This window comes from Pongo pygmaeus, chromosome 1 (genome assembly GCF_028885625.2).
Source record: "Pongo pygmaeus isolate AG05252 chromosome 1, NHGRI_mPonPyg2-v2.0_pri, whole genome shotgun sequence".
NCBI classification, from domain to species: domain Eukaryota; kingdom Metazoa; phylum Chordata; class Mammalia; order Primates; family Hominidae; genus Pongo; species Pongo pygmaeus.
Genome location: NC_072373.2, coordinates 214,721,578 through 214,741,919, shown reverse-complemented (window position 1 = coordinate 214,741,919; position 20,342 = coordinate 214,721,578). Strand labels below are relative to the sequence as shown.

At 44.3% G+C, this 20,342-nt stretch overlaps 1 protein-coding gene across 1 annotated transcript in view; it reads right to left on the bottom strand.

Moving 5' to 3' along the window:
• FBXO42 (F-box protein 42) overlaps positions 1–20,342 on the bottom strand; it is a 107,875-nt gene that overhangs the window by 40,909 nt on the left and 46,624 nt on the right. The window contains exons 3-4 of the mRNA XM_054436448.2: positions 19,169–19,285; positions 8,164–8,298 (exon numbers count right to left, since the gene is read on the bottom strand). Of these exons, the coding sequence (XP_054292423.1) occupies positions 8,164–8,298; positions 19,169–19,285 (252 nt within the window). The remainder of the gene's footprint in view (positions 1–8,163; positions 8,299–19,168; positions 19,286–20,342) is intronic.

Sequence of the window (20,342 nt, the reverse complement as noted above, 5' to 3'; positions counted from 1 at the left end):
AGATTTGGGTGGGGACACAGGGCCAAACTATATTACTATCTAATAAGGCTAATGAGACCTACATGGCTAGCTCTAGCCTGTGTGTCTCCCCTGAACTCCATATACATGTATCTCCACCTGGATGTCCTAATAAGTGTCTCAAACTCAATACGTTTCACATGGAATTTCTCATCTCTCCTGCCCCTTGCCAACCTTGATCACCCAGTCTTCCCCATCTCAGTTAATGAAAACTCCACCCTTTCAAATGCCCAGGCTAAAAACCTGAAGAGTCATCTTGATTGCTCTCTTTCTCTTTCCTACTCTACATCCAAAATATGAGCAAATCCGTTCGGCTCTATCAAATCCACCCAGTTCTTACCTTTTGTGAATACTTTACTCCAAGTGCCTACCATTTTCAGCCTAGATTATTGCTACCACCTTTTAACTGGTCTCCTTGCTTCCATACTTGCCCTCTTCTCAGAAACCTAAAAAACTAGCCATTCCATTCAGTGAATATGACAATGTCCTTACAACAGCCAGAAAGCCACACATATGTGATATATCCCTTTCATTTTCTGTCCAACCTCCTCTCCTTTGTTCACTCTGCTCCAGTCACAGTGGATTCCTCAGTATCCCTTGACTATATCAAGCACACTCCCAACTCCGGGTCTTTGCACTGATTATTCTGTTTGGAACGTTCGTTCCTCAGATACCCACATGGCTCACTTCTTGTACCCATCAAGTCCTTGTTCTAATGTTGCCTTCTCTCTGATTCCCCTAGTTATAATCCTCCTAGCCATACTGTAGTTTCTCAATAGCACTTTCCATCCTCTAACATACTGTTATATATTTGTCATTTTTAGTATCTGTCTTCCTTCATTTGAATGTAGTCTCATTAGGGCTGAGATGTCAGTTATTGACTCATGTGTCCCTGGCATATAGAACAATACCAGGCACATAGTAGGCAATCCATGAATATTTGTTACACGAACAAGTGAAGGATGAGAGAAGAATTTAACTGAACAGAAGGACTGTAGAGTCATTTATTTTTTATTATTTTTGTAGAGACAGGCTCTTGCTATGTTGCTCAGGCTGGTCTTGAACTCAAGCCATCCTGGCCTCAGAGTGGCCTGGCCTCAAGCCATCCTCCCACTCAGCCTCCTGAAGTGCTAGGATTACAGGTGTAAGCCACTGTGCCTGGCCTGTGCTGTCATTTAAGGGAAGTCAGGCCCTTTGTTTTCAGTGTCAAACTCTCGGCCAGGCACAGTGGCTCATGCCTGTAATCCCAGCACTTTGGGAAGCCGAGGCGGGTGGATCACCTGAGGTCAGGAGTTTGAGATCAGCCTGGCCAACGTGATGAAACCCTGTCTCTACTAAAAACACAAAAAATTAGCTGGGTGTGGTGGTGGGCGCCTGTAATCTCAGCTACTTGGGAGGCTGAAGCAGGAGAATCACTTGAACCCAGGAGATGGAGTGAGCCGAGATCATGCCATTGCACTCAGCCTGGCAAACAAGAGTGAAACTCTGTCTCAAACAAACAATAATAATAGGCCGGGCGCAGTGGCTCACGCGTGTAATCCCAGGAGGCCGAGGCAGGCGGATCACGAGGTCAAGAGATCGAGACCATTCTGGCCAACATGGTGAAACCCCATCTCTACCAAAAATACAAAAATTAGCTGGGCATGGTGGCACGTGCCTGTAATCCCAGCTACTGGGGAGGCTGAGGCAGGAGAATCGCTTGAACCCGGGAGGTGGAGGTTGCAGTGAGCCCAGATTGCACCACTGCATTCCAGCCTGGTGACAGAGCGAGACTGTGTCTCAAAAAAAAAAAAAATAATAATAATAATAATAAACAAATGTCAAACTCTCATAGCAATGAATTACTAGATACTACTACTTAAATGTTTAATAGGAACCAAAAACTAAACCTCTCCCAAATATTTACTTTCCACTTCAGCAAATGGCCCCACCATCTACATAGCTGTATAAACCTAAACATAAGTCACCCTTGATTGGCCTTCTCATGCTCCTAAATCTAATTCATTAAGAAGTCTTGCCCGGGCGCAGTGGCTCACACCTGTAATCCCAGCACTTTGGGAGGCCAAGGTGGGCGGATCACTTGAGGTCAAGGGTTCCAGACCAGCCTGGGCAATATGGTGAAACCCCATCTCTACTAAATATACAAAAATTAGCCTGGTGTGGTGGCACACTGCTGTAATCCCAGCTGCTTGGGAGGCTGAAACACAAGAATTGCTTGAACCCAGGAGGCAGAGGCTGCAGTGAGCTGAGATTGCACCACCATACTCCAGCCTGGGTGACAGAGTAAGACTCTGTCTCAAAAAAAAAAAAAAAAAAAAAGTCTTGTCAGTTTCTTACTGATATATGCTCATCTGAGTCCTGAGTCTTGTAATATTGATGGCCTTCTATCTAGTCTGGTTTACTTTCTTGCCTTCCTTCATTTCCTAAATAGAAGCAAAATGTGCTCTAAAATGTAAATTGAGGCAGGGAAGGGCAGTGGCTCATGCCTGTAATCCAGCACTTTGGGAAGCCAAGGCAGGAGGATCATTTGAGGCTAGGAGTTGAAGACCAGCCCAGGCAACATAGTGACACCCTAGTTCTACAAAAAAAAAAAAAAGAAAGAAAAGAAAATTTCCCGACGTGGTGGTGCAAACCTGTGGCTCCAGCTATGCAGGAGGCCGAGGTGGGAGGATCACTTGAACCCAGGAGTTTGAGGCTATAGTCAATGAATTATGATTGTGCCACTGCACTCCAGCTTTGGCAACAGAGCAAGATTGTCTCTTAAAAAAAAAAAAAAAAGTAATCCAGATGATGACATTCCTCTCGTTAAAATCTCAAAGGTTTCTGAGTCCCCACCTTAGTCTGTGAATAAGCTTGCTCCTGTCTTTATCTCAACTCCACCTGTGCCACTCTCTCCCCTGGCTCCTTAGGCTACATCCACAAAGGTCTGCTTTAAGCTCCTCTAACATGTCCTTTTCTTTGCTGCACCAGGCATATGCCATTCTCACTTCCCTCCTCCACTATTCATTCTTTAGGTCTCAGCCAAAAACAAACAAACAACAACAACAAAAACAAACAAACAAAAAGTCTCCTGTTTAAAGTAGGTCTCCCCAATAGCATGGGCAACATAGTGAGACCCCATCTCTACAAAACAGTACAAAAATTAGCCAGGCATGGTGGTGCACGTTTGTATTCCCAGCTACTCAGGAGGCTAAGGCAGGAGGTCGAGGCTACAGTGAGCCGTGACTGTGCCATTGCACTCCAGCCTGGATGACAGAGCGAGACCTTGTCTCAAAAAAAAAAAAAAAAAAAAGGAGCTCTCCTCTTATTCTATACTTCATTCCGTTTGTTTCCTTCATAATTTATAACAATTTGCTTACTTGCTTTTTGTTTCTTTCCTGTTACAATATAAGCTCCATGAGGGCAGGGGCCACAAAAGCAGGTGTAAATGGGAAGAGGTGTTACCTCATTGGAAATGTCTGAGAAGTACTAGCTGTGTGTCTCTTTTAGTGTAAGATCTGTCATCCCAACACTTGTCACCACTCTAACTCCAATACCACTCTTCCTCCAGATGGAGCACTTCTATCATTTTGAAAGGAACTAAAGACAAGATTTCACTGGGAAATCACATTAATTCCAACTGGTATAGATGGAATTGTGTCCTCCACCAAATCCATATGTTGAAGCCCTAACACCAAGGTGATGCTACGGTGGAGATGAAGCCTTTGGAAGACAATTAGGTTTAGATGAGGTCATGAGGGTAGGCCTTGTAAGACAAATCCCCTTATAAGAAGCACAAGAGGCCGGGCGCGGTGGCTCATGCCTGTAATCTCAGCACTCTGGGAGCATGAGGTGGGTGGATCCCCTGAGGTCAGGAGTTCAAGACCAGCCTGGCCAACATGGTGAAAGCCCGTCTCTACTAAAAATACAAAAATTAGCCAGGCGTGGTGGCACACACCTATAATTCCAGCTACTTGGGAGGCTGAGGCGGGAGAATTGCTCCAACCCAGGAGGCAGAGGTTGCAGTGAGCCAAGATCGCACCACTGTACTCCAGCCTGGGCGACAGAGTGACCAAAAAAAAAAAAAAAAGGAAGCACAAGAGATGCCAGAGCTCACATGAAAACACACTGAGAAGGTGGCAGTCTGCAAACCAGGAGCTGGGAAGAGAATCCTCACTAGAAGCCAACCATGCCAGATTCTCATCTTGAATTTCCAGCCTTCAGAGCCATGAGAAATACATTTCTGTTGTTTAAGCTGCCCAGTCTATGGTATTTTGTATGGCACCCTGAGTTGACTAAGACACCAACCAATAGGAGAATGCTCTAATCTCATAACCACATAACCAAATACACATGTAAAAAGACATCTGATGGAGCAGTATTCTCTATCAAGACTCTCTACTCCCAACCAAAAGTTTTCCACTCCTTGCTTGATGCTCTTACTTCTCCAACAGCTACACTTTTGAAGTCTGAACACTGTTAAAGCAACTATTACCTTCCGTACATACTCTGTTAGAAGACAACCTCACAACTGACAGTGCCCTCCCCTCAGTCACCCTCCAATCTACCTACCTCGATGCACTAAAATGAGTGAGTCAGGTACACCAAGACTTATAAACAACTATGTTTTATTCAGAAGGACTAATTGATGTTTCAGTTACGAAGTGATTTTGATTAGGACTCATGATAGCATACAGAAACATTGTCTCAGGGCATCTTACATGGGGTTTTTGCCTAAATGAGAACCTCATAGGACTTTTTTTTTTTTAAATTTATTATTTTATTTTGAGACAGAGTCTCACTCTGCCACCCAGGCTGGGGTGCAGTGGCGCAATCTTGGCTCACTGCAACCTCTGCCTCCCGGGCTCAAGTGATTCTCATGCTTCAGCCTCCTGAGTGGCTGAGGTTACAGGCACATGCCACCATGCCCAGCTAATTTTTTGTCTTTTTAGTAGAGATGGGGTTTCGCTATGTTGGCCAGGCTGGTCAGGAACTCCTGGCCTCAAGTGATCCTCTCACCTCAGCCTCTCAAAGTGCCAGGATTATAAGCGAGAGCCACCAAGTCCAGCCTATTTTTTGAGACAGGGTCTCCCTCTTTCACTCAGGCTAGAGTGCAGTGGAGCAATCACCACTCACTGTAGCCTTGAACTCCTAGGCTCAAGCAATCCTCCTACCTCAACCTCTCAAGTAGCTAGGACTACAGGCACATGCCATCATGCCTGGCTAATTTTTAATTGTTTTGTAGAGACAGGGTCTCACTATGTTACCCAGGCTGGTCTCAAATTCCTGGCCTCAAGAGATCCTCCTGTCTCAGCCTCCTAAAGTGCTGGGATTACAGGAGTGAGCCACCGTGCCCAGCCAGGACTCTTTATTAAACAACTGTTTTTTATAAGTAGACATTTCAAAAAGCTCAGGTTTTCCTCCTTCTAAAATTAGCCTCTCATTGCAGATTAGGGTGAGGGAGTAGCTACATTCTTTGAGATATTTTGTTAGAAAATTACTTTAAACATTCAGGAGTTTGTATGTTTTATCAAAGAGAATATTCCAAATGCTCTATTTTAAAAAATTCATATTCCATAGAGAATGTAAATGATTGAAGCAGTTATTTCTCCAGCATTTCTACTTTGGGAATTTCAAAGCATAACCTTTTCTTTGACTTCCCTCCCTCCCTTCCTCTTTTCTTCCCTTCCTCTCTTTCTCTTTCTTTCTTTCTTTTTTGAGACACAGTCTCACTCTCACCTAGGCGTCTAGGCTTATATCTGTGGGCTCAAGCAATCCTCCCGCCTCACCCTCCCAAGTATCTGGGACTATGGAGGCATGCCACCATGCCTGTCTAATTTTTTTATTTTTATTTTTTGTAGAGATGGGGGTCTCGCCATGTTGCCCAGGTGAGTCTCGAACTCCTGGCCTCAAGGGATCCTCCTGCCTTGGCCTCCTAACGTGCTGGGGTTACAGGCGTGAGCCACTTCGCCTAGCCACAAAGCAGTCTTTAAACTTGATGGTTTAAAAAAAAAAGTCTTACTCCATATTACAGGGAGAAATAAGCACAGTAGTTGGCAGAGGCTATGAAGGTCCCCAAACCAGAGCTCCATTTTCACAAGAAAGAGCACCACCCATGCTAAATTATCAAAGGCATAAAGCTTGGTTACAAAATAAAGACAGTAATAGTATTTTGTGACTGAAACTATCAAAGCTCCTCTGAAATAAGATCTGTAAAAAATCCCAAGCATGGTGGCAATAGCATGCTTAAGCTGAGAAGATCTTCTACATTTTAGAATCCGTAACTCAGCTGAGACTGCAGTAAGCTGTGACTGTGCCACTGCACTCCAGCCTGGGTGGCAAAGCAAGATCCTGTCTCAAAAAACAATACAAAACAAAACAGAAGCTGTAACTCCAAATATTAATCAATTTGCACTAAGTGCAATATGGTATAAAGGGCTAGAAAAGGTTAATCTCCAAAGTACAAAATTCCCAGGGCCCTGAAATAGTTCTAGCTATCAAACTTTTTATACGATTACCATTTCTTTATTATTCCAATAGTTTTTGTGGGTTTTTTTTTTTTTTAGATGGAGATTTGCTCTGTTGCCCAGGATGGAGTGCAACCTCCACCTCCTGGGTTCATGAGGTTCCTGCCTCAGCCTCCCAAGTAGGTGGGATTTCAGGCACCCATCACCATGCCCAGCTAATTTTTGTATTTTTAGGAGAGACAGGGTTTCATCATGTTGACCAGGCTGGTCTCGAACTCCTGACCTCAGGTGATCCGCCTGCCTTGGCCTCCCAAAGTGCTGGGATTACAGGCGTGAGCCAGTGGGCCTGGCCTGTAGGTTTGTTTTTTTTTTTATGAATGGCACAAACAGCCTTTATTGGTTGTGACAGGAAGTGGAAGAGAAGGGGATATAATAGCTCCTGCTCCTGGAGTGGCCATCTGCAGACTGGACCACCACCCTCCTACCCTCCAAATGCCAATAATTTTAATAAAGAACTTCATCTACACAAAGCCCAGCTCCACCCATGGTATCCACTCAGTAGGCTCCTCCTATATTTGCCTAACGCAGGCGGAGGAACAGGAACTTAAGTTTTAGGGAAGCAAAATGCAGTTTCTTCTCATAAATGGGTTTAAGCCCCTGGCCTAGACATTCACAGTAGCGGTTATGGAAAGGGAAACATAAACTAGCCTTTTCAGCCCATTTAAAAATAGTCATTTAGTACTACTCCACATTTCTCTCAGAGAAGTGCAGTAACTTATTTATAGTTACATGGAGAATTGGTGACTATGCCCGGAAATGAAACTCATGTACCCTCACTCTTAGTCCAGTGCCCTTTCTAATATACAATGATGCCTCCTATCTGGTAATCAAAGTAGTAAGGCAAGGCCTAAATAAATAAGGAACTTGCCCAACGGAAACCCAAATGTCCTTAGTCCTAAGACTGAGTCCTAATACTAAAAAGCCAAATGAATGTTTTGAGAAAAGCTTGCCAACAAACCTAGCAGAATACTTTATACTCAGTGGACTCTATTTCTCCATCACACCAACCCCTCCAATCTATGCCTCCTCAAATTGCCCTGCCTCATGAGTGCAAAAACCACTGTTTTTATTTTTTCCCCCAGGAGAGGTTAGGTCAAAAATAAGAAAATAATCTAGTTTCTTTCTGCCAGATTTCTGGCATAGTGGGACTGGGCAGGAATGTACCTACTGTGGAATCTTCCCACACCCCTGGGTTGTTAAGAGTAACTAGCAGAGGCATGTCCCATACACTCCCCAAATATCTGAGCTGGCAACAACAAAAGATATTCAGAGACCTTAGCCCTAGGACAATAGCTTCTGTCAGTCAACTACAGTTCTCACGACTCTGTGTTTCTGTTCTTACTTCAACCTCCTACCAAATGATGTATCACACCTGTATGAGTATACTTGAGAAAACCATGCAAATGAATTCACACAGCAGTATAGCAATTTTGGCCATTACTAATGATAAAGTATAATTTAACAAAAAACAAAGACTTACACAAGCATATTACTATTATCATTTATATGGCACATTAAACTTAAGGACCTGAGTCCCAGTAACCTATCCTTGAGACCAATGCCAAAAAAGATCAGGTAGAGTTTCCATGCCAAGGGAGTCACCTGGTAAGGAGGCAAAGATCAGCATTTCATCTCTTACCTGAAGCCAAAGGTCGGATCCACTCTTTGCTGTTTAGGTCAAGTCTCCAGAGGTCATTGAAAGCAGCATTGCAGCTGCTCTGGGTACAGCCTCCAAACACATACATAGACTGATTAGCATCATAATAGCATGCACCTAGAAGGAAAATACACAAATAACTGCTGTGAAAATTCTGAGGCCCTTCCAACATTTTAACCATAACATTTATTTTTCAAAGCTTATTTCACACATTCAGCAATTTTGTTACCAAGTACCAAATTTCTATTACCAGCCTCTTGTCTCCAAGTGGATTAATATATTACCCTTTAAAACAAGGTCCAGAGGAAAGCTATGAAAATTTTATTTCTGAGCACACTAAGCAAGTTGACAATGATGTAACAGTGTAAGTCCAGCAAGAACACATAATAATTCACATTAAAGGTGCTCAAATGAGGGAAATTTCAGCACAGCTACATAATCTAAATCTGCATCATTATCCTCTAGAACTAAGCAAAGATAATGCCAACACATGTACTCTGTCCTCCCATTCCTTTCCTCCAATTCTCCTATTGTTTTTGTTTTCAAATTAAACCTGAGGCACAAATCAATAAATGAATCTTTTTTTTTCTTTCTTTCTTTCGAGATGGAGTCTCCCTCTGTCAGCCAGGCTGGAGTGCAGTGGCACGATCTCGGCTCACTGCAACATCTGCCTCCCAGGTGCAAGCAATTCTCCTGCCTCAGCCTCCCAAGTAGCTGGGATTACAGGTGTGCACCACCACACCCAGCTAATTTTTTTGTATTTTTGGTAGAGATGGAGTTTCAGCATGTTGGCCAGGCTAATCTCGAACTCCTGACCTCAGGTGATCCACCCACCTCGGCCTCCCAAAGTGCTGGGATTACAGGCATGAGCCACCATGCCCGGCCAATAAATGAATCTTTATATGACACACAATGAAATGATTTTAATCAATACCATGAAGTAACCACACATAAAGTCCAATGTGATTGAAGAAATACAGTTTTTATTAATTCCAAAGGCCAGTGGGGGAAACTCAATAGTAGTATGGTCTTGGACTAGTCCCAAAGCAACAGATTGAAAACGCATGGAAATCAATAAGTCCCAATATGTATCCAAGAGCTACCAAGGCATGCTGGTTGGAGCCGACTAGAAAACAGAACTGTAACATTTAAAAAACACCAGGATCTCTAAGAAAAGCCTTCTTTGATTAGATGATTGTATACACATCACCAGCCATTCCTAAGAAAAAGAGGCAATGATTATGAGAAGGGCTGTTACCCTAAAACTACAAAGACCAAAGCCAGAGGCTAGAAAAGATGCATGAGTGCTAGGTTCTGCCCCTTGCGGTCTCTATCCTTTGGAAATGATGATCACATTCCTTACAGTCTTGCATTTGCCATCTTGGATTTCAGGAAGAGGCCCAAGCAAAGCTTTCCTTGCCATCCATTTCATGCACACAGGAGGTAAAAATAAAATAAAATAAGATAAAATAAATAAAAAAGACCTCTCAATGTTCATGTGAAACTAACGGTTCAGTGTCATATAAAAGGAAGGGGAAAGGAAAAAGAAATCCACAGATTCAGGCCTGGTGCAGTGGCTCACGCCTGTAATCCCAACACTTTGGGAGGCTGAGGCAGGCAGATCACAAGGTCAGGAGTTTGAGACCAGCCTGGTCAACATGGTGAAACCCTGTCTCTACTAAAAATACAAAAATTAGCCAGGCGTGGTGGTGCACGCCTGTAATCCCAGCTACTCAGGAGGCTGAGGCAGGAGAATCGCTTGAACCTGGGAGGCAGAGGTTGCAGTGAGCCGAGATTGCGCCACTGCACTCCAGCCTGGACGACAGAGCAAGACTCCATCTCAAAAAAAAAAAAAAAAAAAAAAACCACACACCAACAAGAAATTCACAGATTCATTGCCCTGTGCATGGCTTTAATGATCATCTAGCGTATTTGTAGGTCTAATTTAGTTTAGCACACCAATATTTTTAAGGTCTCTTCTGAACTCTGGCACTAGTTACCTGAGTTCAGAAAAAGGGAAATGCTACTACTGTTGACTCATCCAATGCTACTACTATAATCACCTCTGTGATATACACTATACTAGCTCTGGGAATAAACTCACCCCCACCCCCGCAGCCCCGGCTTTTTTTTTTTTTTTTGAGACAGAGTCTTGCTATGTAGCCCAGGCTGGAGTCCAGTGCCACAATCTTGGCTCACTGCAACCTCCACCTGCCAGCTTCAAGCGATTCTCCTGCCTCAGTCTCCCAAATAGGAGTAACTGGGATTACAAGCACACACCATCACACCCAGTTAATTTTTGTATTTTAGTGGAGATAGGGTTTCACCGTGTTGGCCAAGCTAGTCTCGAACTCCTGACCTCAAGTGATCCACCCGCCTCAGCCTCCCAAACTGCTGGGATTACAGGTGAGAGCCAATGAGCCCAGCCCCCCACCTTCTTTTTTTTCCTTAATTCAGCCCTCATGTTAGACCCCTGGGACCCTCTACAGTAAGAAGGCCAAGTCAGAAAACTGAGCAAGTTAAGAGGTAATGAAAGCAGTATGTTTAGTGCCTTAAACCCCATAATCTCAGTCAGTGGAAGGGTTAAATCCAAATTATCTGACCTCTGATACTGTGGAATAATGCAGCTGCAGGCTTTTAAAATTACCGAAGAAATTAGAGAAAACAGATGTGAAGAAATAAAATACCATCTAGCCATCAATAGGCTCACACCTGCAAAATATTTACTGTATCCCCAGAACTCTACTAAGAAGTCAAGTCCAGGCCGGGCGTGGTGGCTCACGCCAGTAATCCCAGCACTTTGGGAGCCTGAGGCGGGCGGATCACAAGGTCAGCAGATCGAGACCATCCTGGCTAACACAGTGGAAACCCCATCTCTGCTAAACATACAAAAAAAAAAATTAGCCGGGTGTGGTGGCAGGCACCTGTAGTCCCAGCTACTCGGGAGGCTGAGGCAGGAGAATGGCGTGAACCCGGGAGGTGGAGCTTGCAGTGAGCCAAGATCCCGCCACTGCACTCCAGCCTGGGCGACAGAGTGAGATTCCATCTCAAAAAAAAAAAAAAAAAAAAAAAAGTCAAGTCCAATGAATCCATGGCTCACATGTCAGATCTGTTAAGAACTACAAATAACAGGCTGGGCACAGTGGCTCATGCCTATAATCCCAGCACTTTGGGAGGCTGAGGCGGGTGGATCACCTGAGGTCAGGAGTTCGAGTCCAGTCTGGCCAACATGGTGAAACCCCTCTCTACTAAAAATACAAAAATTGGTCTGGCATGGTGGCATGCATCTGTAATTCCCAGCTACTGGGGAGGCTGAGGCAGTAGAACTGCTCGAACCTGGGAGGTGGAGGTTGCAGTGAGCTGAGATAGCGCCACTGCACTCCAGCCTGGGTGACAGAGCAAGACTCTGTCTCAAAAAACAAACAAAAAAAACCCAAAGAACTACAAATAACAAAGGATCAAGTTAGAGAACATTAGACGAAAAAAAGGACAATTACTGGAGCCACATTTTAATCTCCACCAAAGGAGCTCAACTCCAGATATCCTGGTCCTCTTAGACATATCTTGACCTAGTAATCCTAAAAAATGGGGCAATTTTGAAATGAGCCAACTGGTACCAGGTTGGGTCAGTAAAAGAACATTCTTCTCCTCTTGATATTCCAGACCTCCAGAAAAAGAAATTAGCAATGTCCTATGAGTTCTTTATTTATTTATTTATTTTCTGAGAAGGAGTCTCAACTCTGTCACCCAGGCTGGAGTGCAGTGGCATGATCTCGGCTCACTGCAACCTCCGCCTCCTAGGTTCAAGCGATTCTCCTGCCTCAGCCTCCCAAGTATCTGGGATTACAGGCGCCCGCCACCACGCCCAGCTAGTTTTTGTATTTTTAGTAGATATGGGGTTCCACTATGTTGGCCAGGCTGGTCTCGAACTCCTGACCTCAGGTGATCCGCTCGCCTCGGCTTCCCAAAGTGCTGAGATTATAGGCGTAAGCCACCGTGCCTGGCCAATGTCCTATGACTTCTGAAACCTTAACTAGTATCCATTATAACATTGCTTAATAAAACAATTCCATGATTTCATAACTAAAAGAGTCAAGGGTTTGTTACGTCTCCCAGTTCCTCACAGATAACTTCTTGGCAGCTGCTTCCTTAGTGTAGCAAAACAACACAGTGCCTGTATTTTTCAAAAAGGTAGCAAACATTTTTCCTTTTTTATTTTTTTTTCCTCGAGACAGAGTCTTGCTCTGTCACCCGGGCTGGAGTGAAATGGCACAATCTTGGCTCACTGCAACCTCTGCCTCCCAGGTTCAAGTGATTCTCCTCCTCAGCCTCCTGAGTAGCTGGGATTACAGGCGTGTGCCACCATGCCTCGCTAATTTTTTGTATTTTTAGTAGAGACAGGGTTTCACCACGTTGGCCAGGCTGGTCTCGATCTCCTGACCTCGTGATCCACCCGCCTTGGCCTCCCAAAGTGCTGGGATTACAGGCACGAGCCACTGCACCCAGCCCACATTTTTCTTCTCTATTTGGACTGAAAACCCAGCCAACAGCGGGGCCCTGAGGTCCTTACCACATGTATTTTAATTCCATACTAAAATAGGGCAATTGGCATTTTCCTGCTTCTCTTGAGCAAACAAAGGTTTCTGGAAGAGGAAGGCACAGCCCAAAGTATGCAAAGCTAATGGCACTAAAATGGCAAGTTTCACACACTACTGTATTTTCAGTGACCAGCAGTCAATAATCAACAAAGTTGGGAGACAAAGGGAGTCAATTTAGGCAGCTATATTTAGAACTCAGATATAATGGAATGAGAAAATAACTATCAATAATATGCTTAATTATTATTATTATTTTTTTGAGATGGAGTCTCACTCTGTCGCCCAGGCTGGAGTGCAGTGGCACAATCTCGGCTCACTGCAACCTCCGCCTCCTGGGTTCAAGCGATTTTCCTGCCTCAGCCTCCTGAGTAGCTGGGACTACAGGTGCGTGCTACCATGCCCAGCTAATATTTGTATTTTTGGTAGAGACGGAGTTTCACCATGTTGGCCAGGATGGTCTCAATCTCTTGACCTGGTGATCCACCCGCCTTGGCCTCCCAAAGTGCTGGGATTATAGGCGTGAGCCACCACGCCCGGTCACGCTTAACTATTGTAAGCACCCTAGCCTACTGAACTTTACTTATTGCCTACTTTTTATTTAAGACACCTATAGATTGATCTGAGGGGGGTGGGGGCAGGGAGGAAGACTCAACAAGTTCAAATGAACCTTTTAGGAAAAAGAATTTGAGCAACTCCCAGTGCTCCAGTAGTAATTTCCCTTTTCACAAGTTCTCCACCCAAATAGAAAATTTTCCTTTCAGAACATCTAGACCACTGGAATGTGCTATACAGTTACAGCTCACAGTACAGTATGAATACTGGGCTAAGAAATAATACTGAGAATGTCTATTCCAACTGGTAAATCTCTTCAAGTTTTCTGAAATGGGCTTAGTTTACAACACATACTAATCATCTCTATTAAAATACAAGTCAAATAGTCACAATTTAATTACACACAGAGCAAGCAAACAGTTCTTCACAGTTCTGAATACTTCTCCACTGTTCTATAATCATCTCAAGTGCAAGATCTTCCAGTAGTTTCATCTTTTCCATGGTGTATGGAGCATTCAATAAATGCTCACTAAATGAATGATATGCTTTTGCATTTTCAGACGTCAAATTCTCTTTTGTTTCTTCACCTGTCTCCAGGGAAAGATCCTGAGGCATTTATCCCATGCTTAAAGAGACTATGCTGTCATGTGTCTCACACCTACAAGCCAGAACATATTTGATAAGGTCTCTAATTACGTAACTATGAAGAAGCAAGGGCGGTTATCCAGTCTGGGCCTGCTGGCTCCTGCAGGAGCATGAGCATTGTGTGTGGAACTACCTGACTATATGTGACACCTACAACACTGAAACATTTTTCAAAGCATGATGTTGGGGACTCAGAAGACCCCTACATCAATCTGAAAAGGACATTCTACATTAATTAAAGCTTGCATGATTAGCTATGCACACATTCACCAAAAAGCTAGAATGGGCCTTTAATTTTTTTTTTTTTCTTTTTTTTGAGACGGAGTCTTGTTCTGTCGCCCAGGCTGGAGTGCAGTGGCGTAATCTCGGCTCACTGCAACCTCCGCCTCCCAGGTTCAAGCGATTCTCCTGCCTCAGCCTCCTGAGTAGCTGGGATTACAGGCGTGCACCCACCACACCCAGCTAATTTTTGTATGTTTAATGGAGATAGGGTTTTACAATGTTGGCCAGGCTGGTCTCCAGCTCCTGGCCTGAAGTGATCCACCTGCCTTTGCCTCCCAAAGTGTTGGGATTACAGGGGTGAGCCACCGCACCTGGCCCTAGAATTGGCCTTTTTACTTCACCTGCCTTTTTTGTCCCAGACTTTTCCATAGGAAAGACACTGTATTGTGCATACCTTTGTTGCACTTAAGTCCACAAAAATTATTAGGTATCAAAATGTATTGATACCAAATTTATTAGATATCAACTATGAACAAGGTGTTGTGAAACAGTACAAGAAGGCTGGGTGCGGTGGCTCACACCTGCAATCCTAGCACTTTGGGAGGCTGAGACGGGCAGATTGCTTGAGCCCAGGAGTTTGAGACCAGCCTGGGCAATAGGGCGAAACCCAGTCTCTACTAAAACTACAAAAATTAGCTGCGCATGGTGGCAGGCACCTGTAATCCCAGATAATACTTGGGAGGCTGAGGCAAGAGAATAGCTTAAATCTGGGAGGCAGAGGCTGCAGTGAGCCGAGACCTCGCCACTGCACTCCAGCCTGGGTGCTTGGGTGACAGAGTGAGACCCCATCTCAAAAAAAAGAAAAGAAATGGTTCAAGAATGTCTAAGACATGGAGCCTGTCTATCTTCAAGTAGACAACAATCTTGTGGGGGAGACATCATCATCATCCTACTTTTTTACAGCTTAAAATACACACATATATTTTAATTTTAAATAGAGATGTTGCCCAAATTGGTCTCAAACACCTGGGCTCAAGTCATTCTCCTGCCTCAACCTTAAAACATAGTTTTACAAGTGTTTTCTTAAATGCATTTCTCAGCAATCTACGGCACAAACAGAATTTGTCATATCCACTTTTCAGACAAAGAAACTGTGGGTCAGACAAGCCAAGAAACTTGCTTCCCACATCCAAAGGTCTTTCCTTTTTAGCATGCAGCCTCTCTCACACAGATAATAATGGCAAAAGACAGACGGTAATAAATAATGGAAGAAGGTATGAACAGTATATTAGGGAAGCAGAGAGGAAGAAAAGAGCTTAATATCTACGGTGAGGAATCTGAGAGAAGTTGGTAAAAAATGTGGCTTTTGATTTTATCTTTGAGATGACTTTTAGAGAACAGGACACTTTCAGTCCATTAAGAAGGGCAGGCTGGGTGTGGTAGCTCAACGCCTGTAATCTAGGCACTTAGCAAGACTGAGGTAGTGTATTAGTCCATTTTCACACTGCTATAAAGAACTATCTAAGACTGGGTAATTTATAAAGGAAAGAGGTTTAACTGACTCACAGTTCCACATGGCTGGAGAGGCCTCAGGAAACTTACATTTATGGTAGAAGGCAAAGGAGAATCAAGCACCTTCTTACAAGGTAGCAGGAGAAAGAGCACAGGGGAAACTGCCACCTTTTTTTTTTGAAACGGAGTCTCGCTCTGTTGCCCAGGCTGTAGTGCAGTGGTGCAATCTCAGCTCACTGCAACCTCCACCACAGGGGTTCAAGCAACTCTCTTGCCTCAGCCTCCCAAGTAGCTGGGACTATAGGCACCCGCCACCAGGCCCAGCTAATTTTTTTATTTTTAGTAGAGACGGGGTTTCACCATGTTGGCCAGGCTGGTTTCGAACTCCTGACCTCAAGTGATCCGCCCTCCTCAGCCTCCCGAAGTGCTGGGATTACAGGTGTAAGCCACTGCGCCCAGCTGAAACCGCCACTTTTAAACGTTCAGATCTCATGAAAATTCTTTCACTATCACAAGAACAGCATGGAGGAAACTGCCCCCATGATCCAGTCTCCTCCCACCAGGTCACTCCCTTGACACATGGGGATTACCACTGAAGGAGATGAGATTTGGGTGGGGACACAGAGCCAAACCATATCTGGCGGGCAGACTGCTTGAGCTCAGGGGTTTGAGACCAGTCAGGACAACATGGCAAAACACCATTAAAAATTTCAAAAACTAATTAAAAAAAGAAAAAAAGGGAAGGGCAAATAGGGAAGTTTAAGACATAACAAGGAGGTTCATGTGGCTGAAGTCTGGCTACCTAAGGATGCAGCAGTGAGTCAGGCTGAAAAGGCAAGCCAGGTCCTTGAAAGGCAGGCAGAATGAAAACTCCTACATGCACATGCACACTAACGCTGAAGCTTGCTGGTGGAAAAATGGAAGGCTAGTTGCATGTTTCAGACTTGCAGTATTTCCCAACAGGAGCTCTTGTCATTTGGGGCAGGATAATTTTTTATCTGTAGGACTGTCCTATGCACTGCAGGATGCTGCACATCTCTGCCCCTTGCCTACTTCATGCTTATACTGCTTTTCAGTGAAGACACTAAGCAATGACTTTACAGATTTCTTACAGATTTCTGAATGTCAGAGGAGGAGATACTGTCCCCAGTTTTAGAGGTGGTTATTAATGGTCTTTAGTCCAGGTTCACATGAAGAGAGAAGAAAGGCAAGAATTTTTTTTTTTTTTTTTGAGACAGAGTTTCGCTCTTCTTGCCTAGGCTGGAGTACAGTGGCACTATCTTGACTCACTGCAACCTCCGCCTCCCGGGTTCAAGTGATTCTCCTGCCTCAGCCTTCTGAGTAGCTGGGATTACAGGTGCCTGCCACCACACCTGGCTAATTGTTTATGTTTTTATTTTATTTATTTATTTTTGAGACGGAGTCTCACTCCGTCACCCAGGCTAGAGTGCAGGGGCGTGATCTCAGCTCACTGCCAGCTCCACCCCCTGGGTTCACGCCATTCTCCTGCCTCAGCCTCCCGAGTAGCTGGGACTACAGGCGCCCGCCACCATGCCCGGGTAATTCTGTGTATTTTTTTTTTTTTTTTTTTTTTTTAAAGAGACGGGGTTTCACCGTGTTAGCCAAGATGGAATTGTTCATATTTTTACTAGAGACGGGGTTGTACCATGTTGGCCATGCTGTTCTCGAACTCCTGACCTCAGGTGATCCGCACGCCTTGGCCTCCCAAAGTGCTGAGATTAGAGGCGTGAGCCACAGCGCCTGGCCAAATTTGTATATATAGATATATATTTTTTTTTTCCTGAGACGGAGTTTCCCAGATTGCGGAGTTTCGCAATCTGGGGTCACTGCAACCTCCGCCTCCCAGGATCAAGCAGTTTTCCTGTCTCAGCCTCCCAAATAGCTGGGATTACAGGCACGTGCCACCACGGCTGGTTAATTTTTTTTTGTATTTTTAGTGGACAGGGTTCCACCATGTTGGCCAGGCTGGTCTCAAACTCCTGACCTCAGGTGATCTGCCCACTTCAGCCTCCCAAAGTGCTGGGATTACAGGTGTGAGCCACTGAGCCCAGCCCAAATTTGTATTTTATAATCGATACTTGTCACATTCAAAATTTTTGTAGGAGTCCATTTAAATTTTGTGTTTGCTGACCATATACTATGTTAAAATAGTCATTATATGACCTAGTACTAAAATCTGACTACTCCCTAAGCAGGATCTTAGAAATACCCTCATGTACAGCTTTCCTTTGTTTTCCTCTTAGATAATGTCAGATGTTTAAAATGCTAAGCATAACACCTGGACCACTCTGGAGTAGAGAAAAATCCAATGAAAAAGCAGAGGGCTGGGCGCGGTGGCTCACACCTGTAATCCCAGCACTTTGGGAGGCCGAGGTGGGTGGATCACCTGAGGTCAGGAGTTCGAGACCAGCCTGGCCAACATGGCAAAACCCTATTTCTACTAAAAATACAAAAATTAGCCAGGTGTGGTGGCACACGCCAGTAGTCCCAGCTACTCAGGAGGCTGAGGCAGGAGAATCACTTGAACCCAAGAGGTGGAGGTTGCGGTGAGCCAAGATTGCACCACTGCACTCCACCGTGGACAACAGAGACTCTGTCTCAAAAAAAAGAAAAAGCAGAATATAAAATTCTTAACAAACTGCCTACAATATATTTAGGCTGACACTTTTCCCTAATTCTGGTTATAAAATTAATATAAACTCTCATTTTACATTCTGTTCATTAAAAAGTCAGACAACGACCAGGCACAGTGGCTCACACTTGTAATCCCAACATTTTGGGAGGCCAAGGTGGGAGGATCGCTTGAGCCTAGGAGTTCAAGACAAGCCTGGGCAATACAGTGAGACCCCATCTCTACAAATAATTTTTAAAAATTTAGCCAGGTGTGGTGGCATGCACCTGTGGGCCCAGCTACTCGGGAGGCTGAGGCAGAAGGACTGCCTGAGCCCAGGAGGTTGAGGCAGCAGGGACCCATGATCACGCCACCATATCACAGCCTGGGTGATAGAGTGAGACTCCGTTTCAAAAAAATAAATAAATAAATAATTAAAAGTCAGATAAAATACATGCCTTGGCTGGGTGTGGTGGCTCACGTTATGTAATCCCAGCACTTTGGGAGGCCAAGGCAGGCCTATTGCTTGAGCTCAGTTCAAGACTAGCCTGAGCAACATGGTGAAACTCCATCTCTACAAAAAATACAAAAGTTAACCAGGTGTGATGGGGCACGCCTGTAGTCCTCATACTCAGGAGGCTGAGGTGGGAAGATCACCTGAGCCTGGGGAGGTGGAGGCTGCAGTGAGCTGTGATTATGCCACTGCACTCCAGCTTGGGTGATAGAGTGAGACTTTGTCTCAAAAACAAACAAACATGCCTCCAAAGAAGTTTCTGGAAATATGACCACAGGCAGGGTGGAATCTGTTTTCACAGTAAATACTTACTGTGCGAGAAGCGCTGAGTGATTGGGGTTCCAGGATAAGGATAGGTACGGCTCTCCCACTGAATGTTTCCTTCCTGGACAGCCTTCATGAAACCATGATAACACTGATGGGCTACACCTAAGAAAGAAAAAGCAAATCCTTCAGTCCAGACACTTAACTTATCCATCAAATTATTAAAACTGTGTCTATTACCTGTTTTTATCATTTTTATAAGACAAGTTTCTTTTTTTTTTCTTTTTTGAGATGCAGTCTCACTCTGTCGCCCAGGCTGGAGTGCAGTGGCACAATCTCGGCCACTGCAACCTCCGCCTCCCGGGTTCAAGTGATTCTCCTGCTTCAGCCTCCCGAGTAGCTGGGATTACAGGCACCCGCCACCACGTCCGGCTAATTTTATTTTTAGTAGAGATGGGGTTTCACCATCTTGGCCAGGCTGGTCTTGAACTCCTGACCTCATGATCCACTCGCCTCGGCCTTCCAGAGTGCTGGGATTACAGGCATGAGCCACCACACCCGGCCTATAAGACAAGTTTCTTTAAGGAATTCCAAATTTATCTGATTTTCATTCAAAGAAAGGAAATACAATTTTAAAACTGAAAGGCAATCCTTTCGTTTTATCAAAGTTCAGGGAGGTTAAGTGACATTAAAAATTACAAAATTAGCTCACAACTGTAACTCTAGTCCCTTTTATGTTATCTCATAAGGCAACATATCAAGATCACTGATATTATTTACTCCAAAGCAAAGGTGTTGGGGGATAATTTAGCTTTATGAAAGAGTATGATAAAACAATGTCTGGAACAAAACAGGTGTTCAGTAAATATCTATAATTGGAAACTATAATAAAGCATTCTCTGTCTTAAATATGGAGATAATAATTAGTTTACAATTGATTATGTTTTGTTTATTTATTTTTTTCTTTAGACAGGCTGCAGTGGCATGCATGACTTTAGCTCACTGCAACCTCTGCCTCCCAGGCTCAAGCAATACTCCTACCTCTGCCTCCTGGGTAGCAGGGACTACAGGCAAACACCACCATGCCTGGCTAAAATGGATTATGAAATATATAACTCAGGAAAGTTTTTTTTTTTTTTTTTTTTCTTTTTGAGACAGAGTCTCGCTCTGTCGCCTAGGCTGGAGTGTAGTGGCTCACTGCAACCTCTGCCTCCCGGGTTCA